The sequence below is a fragment of the Suillus subalutaceus genome (genome assembly GCF_016647625.1).
Source record: "Suillus subalutaceus strain FC151 chromosome Unknown DFJ58scaffold_893, whole genome shotgun sequence".
NCBI classification, from domain to species: Eukaryota; Fungi; Basidiomycota; class Agaricomycetes; order Boletales; family Suillaceae; genus Suillus; species Suillus subalutaceus.
Genome location: NW_024541142.1, coordinates 1 through 7073, shown reverse-complemented (window position 1 = coordinate 7073; position 7073 = coordinate 1). Strand labels below are relative to the sequence as shown.

Genomic DNA, 7073 nt, shown 5'->3' with positions numbered 1-7073 from the left:
GCATCCGAATGTGGCCTTTTCCGCAGAGGGCGATGCCCTTGGAGATATAGCCTATCAATGAGGGCTGAATGCTGATAGACTATGTCACTATCGAGTTAGCCTTTGTAAAGGGAGCTATGATTGGGCATTCCATCTCACCTTGATTGCATCCTGAAGGGCGTGTTCCCAGTCGTGTTTTCGAGCCATAACGAATGAGCGATGGGCGTAGGAAGTATGGTTGTTGGTATTGTTGTTGATATCTTGTGTGAGTAGTTCTTCGGCAGTAGATAAGTCTCCATCTATGCATGCAATGCGTGCTGTTGTGATGGCTAGGATCTGCACGAAACATGCTCGATTTGTGGTGTATGAGTCAAGGACGGAAACATGCCTTTGAATTGATGTCGTTGGGTACTGCCCACTCTGAGATCATCTTATCTTTACCTCCGCTGAGGATGTGCTTGCCATCCATGGAGAAAGTGACACATGTCATCAAGGATGAGTGCTTGAAGATAGCAATGCTTCGTCGGTCTGAAAGTCGCCAAAGACGGACATGTTGGTCATAAGATGCGGATGCGACGAGTGTGCCAGCAGGATTAACGGCAATGGTATGGACATAGCTAGTGTGGCCGGTTGAAGGATCACCGACTTCCTGCCAGGTCAATGCATCCCATTCGCGTATGGTAGGATCAGCATTATCACCGCCTGTGAGAAGGCGAGTGCTATTGGGCGTCCACGTGAGTGACAGGTTGGATTCTGTGTGACCCTTGAAGGATGCGATGCGTTTCCTGGTGCCTGGATTATAAATTTGGATATTGTTGTATGTTGCAATGGCAAGAAGTTCTCCAGAGGGCGAATACCGTACGCAGCGGACATTACTACCACACTTTATTAGATCACCTTGTTGCTGCCAGGTTTCGGTATTCCACAGTTTCGTCGTTTTGTCTGCTGAACCAGTGGCCAGCACTGTTCCATCAGGAGAAAAGCCCAACGAGGATATATAACGGGAGTGAGCCTTGATGGGTTGGGTGAGCGATTCCCCAGTTTCTCCGTGCCAGACAATGACTTCTCCATCTTCATCCTCACCGCTTGCTATCAATTGGCCATCGCGCGATACCGCCAATGCCCACACCCTATGCCCCCTCCATCTTCTTCAGCACAACACCTGTCTTTAAGTCCCACAGACGAAGTGTCCTGTCGTCTGAGCCCGTAACCATCCGTCGTTTATCAGGGAAAACTGCGACTGCCATTACGCGTTCTCCATGGCCTTTGAACTCTTGCATGGGTTTAGTGATTGGAATGAGCTTCGACATTTTACTGGAGGTTGACGTTGATGGCGTTGAGCACGGTCAATGTGGACTTTGGGAGGAACTGTGGGGTCTCTTGCTCTAAGCTACAGATGTGCGTATTTTATGCATTTTATGTTACATCACCGTGTCAAACCTACCTCATTTTCCTAGACGCCCAGGTCGAGGAACAGGACGTTCAGCTACCCTGGACAGAGTGATGAGTGCCCTGTTACTGTTCCGAAGTAGATCAGCTCCCAAAAGCTTCCGAAAACAAGGTACGTGCAAGCAGCAAATTATATAACACACCAGGACTCCAGTCACCGGTGTTCGACATGTAAGGTAAACCAGACTATATATATTATAAGCTTCAATTCTGTGAGTAGGTAAGGATGTGTACCCGCAATGCACTGGCTGTGAACATTTTTTGACAACCTCCACACAACTCTAATAGTCCAATATGCTCGTACTCCGTGATACCTTTGCCGTCGGCAAGCGAACGCAGTGCGTTCTGTTCCGTCAATGACAGACTTGCAAGTTCATCCACAGGAGGGACAGGCTGCCTGCGGATATAGTGAGTTATGCGTTGTTGACGCATATTCAAAGCTACAATAAAATCAGTACTTGTATCAACCAGGTTTGAAGTTTTCCAAGGCTTACCTGAGATTGGACGACAATGATAAGATGCAATGTTACGGACAGCGCCGCCTCGCTGTGACGGCGCTAATCCTGAGATGGGGGTGCCGCAATAGCCCTCAAAGTAGGGGAAAAGCTGGGCGTGTTCGCTGGGCATTGCTGTAAGTCGGTCGCGATGCACTCGCAGTACCAAATCACGCAGATTCACAAGCCGTGGATGGTTAAGATACACTAAGAATGATTAGCACACAGCAGATATTGGAGCGGACTGCAGGCAATGACGAACCTCGAGTAAGGACATCGGTATATACCGATTCGTATAGGGCAGTCTCTCGTGCCTTGCTAATATTCACTGAGGAATGCATCAAGATATGCCAAATACATGAGCAAAGGGTACATACATGAGAAACCGCACTCACTAGGAGACTGATGGCAATAAGCCATTGCATGACCATGATGGTTGGTGTCGAAGCGGACTGGAGTGCAGTGCTCCGTCAAAAGTCCACAAAAAGCACTCCCATGCTATATTGCGACGTCGCGTCCAATCCTTGATGTTATGAGAGATGATGCGCTCCCCAGTAGCCCGGTTGACTGGGCTAATACAGGTCAGCGACAAAGGGGCAAATCATAGTGCGCGAGGTGCTGTACATACTATGCTATTGTAACTATTTCACCCAGCTCATGGGAGAAAATGGTGAGCTCTGTGCTGGCACGTTGGAGCACACAAACAACCTGAAAAATTTCGGGATATGCGGGCATGGTGTTGGTTGTAGAAAAGCGGTAGAGTTCTATGGGGGAAGACGAAAGGATAGTGAGTGGGTGAATTAGTGCACATACTAGCTTTTATACACCTGGCTCACTAGCAGCATCACTCGAAAAGTTTTCCGCTCCCTGGATCGCTGATGCTTCTAGGACATCGCTAATGTTCATTTGCTGCTGCCCCGCCGAGGTCTTGGGTCATGATTTAGTGAAATAGAGACACTTAGTGAGAATACGCATGTGGATTGAGGGACAATTGGTGTGCTTGAACGTTCAGAAGCAACGGTTAACGTTGTGAAATCTGTGACAATCAAAATGTAGGTTAGAAGCAAAATAAAAACTTGGAATGAGAGATGGTTACTCACCTGGTGGATATCTTAGAAGACTCTTGCAAGAGTTTCCGTCCTAGTTACAAGTTCGCAAACACCTGGTTTTGGTCATGTTTGTACGCTGACTCAAGAGTCAAGTTTCACAAAATTTAATCTATGCCAGGCATACTTGGTTGACCGGGATGAATTGCTTGGACATGATTGACCTGATTGAGCGCCTGTGGATGAGAGGAGACTCTTCTGCCCTAAACTCATTCTGCGAGTGCCTATACGAAGTGCAAGATGATTCATCAACATTATTAGATTATCAGCGCAATAATGTGTTAGCAAGTAGTACAATCAACAGACGCAAACGATATATAGCCGGCATAATATACTAGTATCTACGAGGAGGGTGCCTGAGTCGGTCCAACTACCAACACGCATCAGTAAATCACTCGGTTCTGTACAGAACTGTACAGAACTGTACAGTGTGACAGGCCGACAGCTTGGTCCCTTCTATACAGCTCACTACAGTACTACTTCACTCTGTAGATCTCTGTACAGATAACTCACAGACACCCAGAGAAGGGCTCTTGTACCAATAAAATATAATTGTGCCGCTGCTGCTAGCTGCTCGACTGTTCACACATGTACACACAAGCAAAAAATCGACAAAATCAATAATAGCATTCAATCAGATGCATACTACACTAAACGACGCTCGAGATAGAATCAATGCGGGGCAATAATGTCAAGAATAGAAAGACGTCAATCAAGGATGATTTTCAAATGAGAATGTCCTCGAAGCGTCATTCACATTGCCGTCGACTTTGTAGGACTCCGCCCTGTGAGAACTTCATCAGCATGCAATACTTCGAAAGCAAAAACTCCTTGCCATCCAGCTGCAGCCCAGGAATGAAGTTGCCGCGCTAATTTCGGTCCATGGTAAGGGTCACGCATGATCAATTCCAGGTTAGTGAGCATAGCAGTATACAAAGAAGAGTATTCCTTTGCGGTGAACTTCGGAAATGATTTTCCGCTGCCGTTCTTAGCAAAGCCATCTAGGACACAATTAACCTATCAAACATGTGGTCAGTGTGTTGTTAGTAGGACATGGAAGGACGAAAAATACCGTGGTGCAAACCAGTGCCAAGCACTCTAGCGGTAAAAGACTTCTGGAAGACCTCAGGTCTCCTGCGAGCAACACGGTAAGACCCTGTATAGAAGAAAGAGATAGAAGCCTCGCGGAGCACAGGATGAGAGGCGTTTTTCGGTTTTCCCATTTTCATCTACACCGTTGCGTAAGAAAATAGCGTCTTTGAGCAACTCCGTGGCAGCTTCTTCAACCCAGGCAGCACGTTGTTGGGGTGGGACATGAGATGGAGGTATGAGGTCGTACATGGAGGGCACAATACTGGCAACGGTCTTCTTGAGGTCCGAGCGCCACATTGATAAATCCTCATACAGCTAACATAACAGCACGTTAGATATCGGATGCGTGCCAATGAATGCACACACCAGTTTTGCCATATCATGCTTGCGATCAGGCCAAAATACCTGGTAGACACGTCAGTAAAATATCTCGACAGCAAAAAAGACCTACCCTCTTCAACTTGTTGACCACCCTCGAGCCATTCGACGAGCGAAGCCATGAGTATCTCAGTGATGGAACCTGTCAAATCTTTCGCTAGTTTGGGGAATGGGTTCTCTATCGCGTGTTGGGCGCAGCACTCGCTCTTCGTAACCTCAAGGAAGTTTTTCCATCGTGGACCATACAAGCCTAGTTGAGTGGCTCTAGGCCCATCACCTGATTCCTTCACTTTTGCTGATGTAGTCTTGACGTTTGTGTCCTTTGACTTGGAAGACTTTGTCTCGGCGTGACGTAGGAGGTCAAGAACTTGTGGATCAGGAAGTCGAGGGGCGTCCATTTTTCTGGTGGTGGCGCTGTAAGGACATCATCTGGCTTAGGTTCAGCCGGCTGCCAAACAAACAGAAAATTAGTAGGCTTTCAGGAAACTAAATAAACTATACCTTGGTCGCGGTATCATCAGTACTGGAGATATCATCTGCCAAAGATCTTTCTGCGTTAATGTCACCTTCATCACGTGAATATTGAAAATCGAAGTCGGTTGGAAGAGCACGAGCGACATGGGGTTGAGACGGTAAATCTTCTTTTGAGAAACCTGTCGCTCGTTTAGTATGTCATGATGGTGATCATTGATTTGCTTACCAGGATGTTCAGTCACGCGCCCTGCGCTGCTCCCCAGCCAACTTCATTGTCCGTGTGATCTTCGTCGTCGTCGTCGTCGTCGTCGTCGTCGTCGTCGTCGTCGTCGTCGTCGTCGTCGTCGTCGTCGTCGTCGTCGTCGTCGTCGTCGTCGTCGTCGTCATCGTCGTCGTCGTCGTCGTCGTCGTCGTCGTCGTCGTCGTCGTCGTCGTCGTCGTCGTCGTCAGTATTTCCATCGCCACCCTCACTAGATGTCTCCGTGCTTTCAGCTCCTGAATCTTGCAGTCCGTTGTTGACTGGCCGAAGGGTAGGATCCAGGTTCTGGAATAAGTCTGAGTTAGCATCAGGCTGACGTGCAGCTAGACCTGCTGAAAGAAGCCTGCTTTCTCCTGGCTGCAGCCACAAAAGGGTTGTTGAGTGCCTGCAGGTCAGGCTCTGTACCAGGGGGAACGATGAACTGAGAAAAACCAAAGCGTGCAACCCGCTTCACGATGTACGAAACTGGGTTGGAGGTTTGGGGGCTCGACAGTTGAGGCAACGGGAGTAGTTTTTCTTTCGTCAATGTAGCTTTTTTTCCCGTGGTTTCGAAGGCGCAGAATCCATGGACTTGACAGTTGAGGCAACGGGAGCAGGTTTTCTTTCGCCACTGTAGCTTTTTCCCCCTGTGGTCTCGAAGGCGCAGAATCCATCGGCTTGCCAGAGGCGCTATATGGTGGAGGGGGGCTTCTGATGTATTCAGAGTGATCAGTCTGTTACTACAAGTAAAAAACGAAAAAACCTTCATCCGGCCTCTCTTGCGAGGCGGTTCTTCTGGGAGCAAGCGGATTGGTAGGGGATACTAGGTCGAGGGAGGTGGAGCCTTTGGGCTGGCTGGTACGTGCTGGGGCAACCCAAGAGTGCTCCAATGATCTCGAGTTGACTAACTCTACCTCCTGTTCCAGCACCAGGACGTCCAGAACGTCGAGTAGGCTGCTGCGACGCGATGGGTGCTTCAGCCTCAGCCCGCGATTTCTTGGTTGACACATCTGCCCATCAGAATCCGCGGCTTTGCGCTTTGTCTTCCTCTTCTTAGGGCTAGTGCGAGCTGGGTCCTGACGTTGAGATGGCATCTGAGGCTGACACCAGGGAGAAACTGGCACGAAGGAAACAAAAAACTTACCTTGATGGCTTTTAATAAGGAATGTATCGCAATTACTATGACTCGAGCTCGGCGTGGGTAACAGCGTGGAATTTTAGTGAAGTCAGAATCAACGTGTTCAGAGATATTAGTCGAGTGTTGGCCTGCAGGCATGATACAAATGATGTGGTTGAGTAATGATGTAGTCGTATGGTATCATGTTGTGCGGAGGTTAGCGCGATTATATATATCATCAGTGACTCAAACAAATCCAATTGAAATGACATAATGAATCAGATGCGTTTTCAAGTTCCTATCTCCGAGTCTTGGACCTCTTCGGCTTGGGCATAGCTTCCATCGTCCATCGATAATCTATGACTCGCTTGTTCTTGTTGCCCGGCAGAGTCCCAGCAACCGACTGCGACATCTTTTCCTCAACACTTGGGCCCTCCTTCTCATCTTTCTCATCCTGTTCCTTGAGTGCCCTGAGCAACCACCTTGAAACCAGGAGTTCGGGTGAGGGCTCATCCATCGGAAGGTCCGCAAGATGTTTATTCAACACCGTAAGCACGTCGTCGAAATGCACGTTTTTCGGGTTTTTCATGAGCTCATACCAATCCAACACAACAGGAATGAGGCTTTTGAAGTATGGATGGATTTGTTCAGTAAGCTCCTTGACGTAGTGCTCATCGTGCCAAAAAAATGATGTTTTACTATCGCAGCACGTCTTGAACTTCGAGGCAGACCACTCGTGCGGTATC

The 7073-nt window shown here is 48.3% G+C and overlaps 4 protein-coding genes across 4 annotated transcripts; all 4 read right to left on the bottom strand.

Moving 5' to 3' along the window:
* Positions 1 to 1217: 1217 nt before the first annotated feature.
* DFJ58DRAFT_835030 (uncharacterized protein) lies at positions 1218 to 3207 on the bottom strand. The gene is made up of 10 exons (XM_041392242.1): positions 3156 to 3207; positions 3023 to 3107; positions 2759 to 2958; positions 2551 to 2686; positions 2491 to 2494; positions 2300 to 2420; positions 2185 to 2250; positions 1923 to 2129; positions 1663 to 1868; positions 1218 to 1614 (listed from the first exon to the last, which is right to left on the bottom strand). Exons 3-10 carry the CDS (start codon positions 2826 to 2828, stop codon positions 1513 to 1515), a joined length of 912 nt encoding a protein of 303 aa, XP_041234564.1. The 5' UTR covers positions 2829 to 2958; positions 3023 to 3107; positions 3156 to 3207; the 3' UTR covers positions 1218 to 1512.
* A 574-nt stretch (positions 3208 to 3781) lies between these two features.
* On the bottom strand, positions 3782 to 4896 carry DFJ58DRAFT_740106 (uncharacterized protein; the record flags this gene model as incomplete). The annotated part of the gene is made up of 5 exons (XM_041387075.1): positions 3782 to 4029; positions 4101 to 4209; positions 4262 to 4435; positions 4487 to 4525; positions 4582 to 4896. 5 exons carry the CDS (start codon positions 4894 to 4896, stop codon positions 3782 to 3784), a joined length of 885 nt encoding a protein of 294 aa, XP_041234563.1.
* A 314-nt stretch (positions 4897 to 5210) lies between these two features.
* Positions 5211 to 6486, bottom strand: DFJ58DRAFT_740105 (uncharacterized protein; the record flags this gene model as incomplete). Its single annotated transcript, XM_041387074.1, has 4 exons — positions 5211 to 5584; positions 5637 to 5921; positions 5974 to 6304; positions 6355 to 6486. The coding sequence occupies 4 exons, from the start codon at positions 6484 to 6486 to the stop codon at positions 5211 to 5213; spliced, it is 1122 nt and encodes a 373-aa protein (XP_041234562.1).
* A 139-nt stretch (positions 6487 to 6625) lies between these two features.
* DFJ58DRAFT_850682 (uncharacterized protein) lies at positions 6626 to 6997 on the bottom strand (the record flags this gene model as incomplete). Its single annotated transcript, XM_041393787.1, has 1 exon — positions 6626 to 6997. A coding segment is annotated over one exon (372 nt), but the record flags the coding sequence as incomplete, so codon positions are not given.
* Between the last annotated feature and the right edge of the window lie 76 nt (positions 6998 to 7073).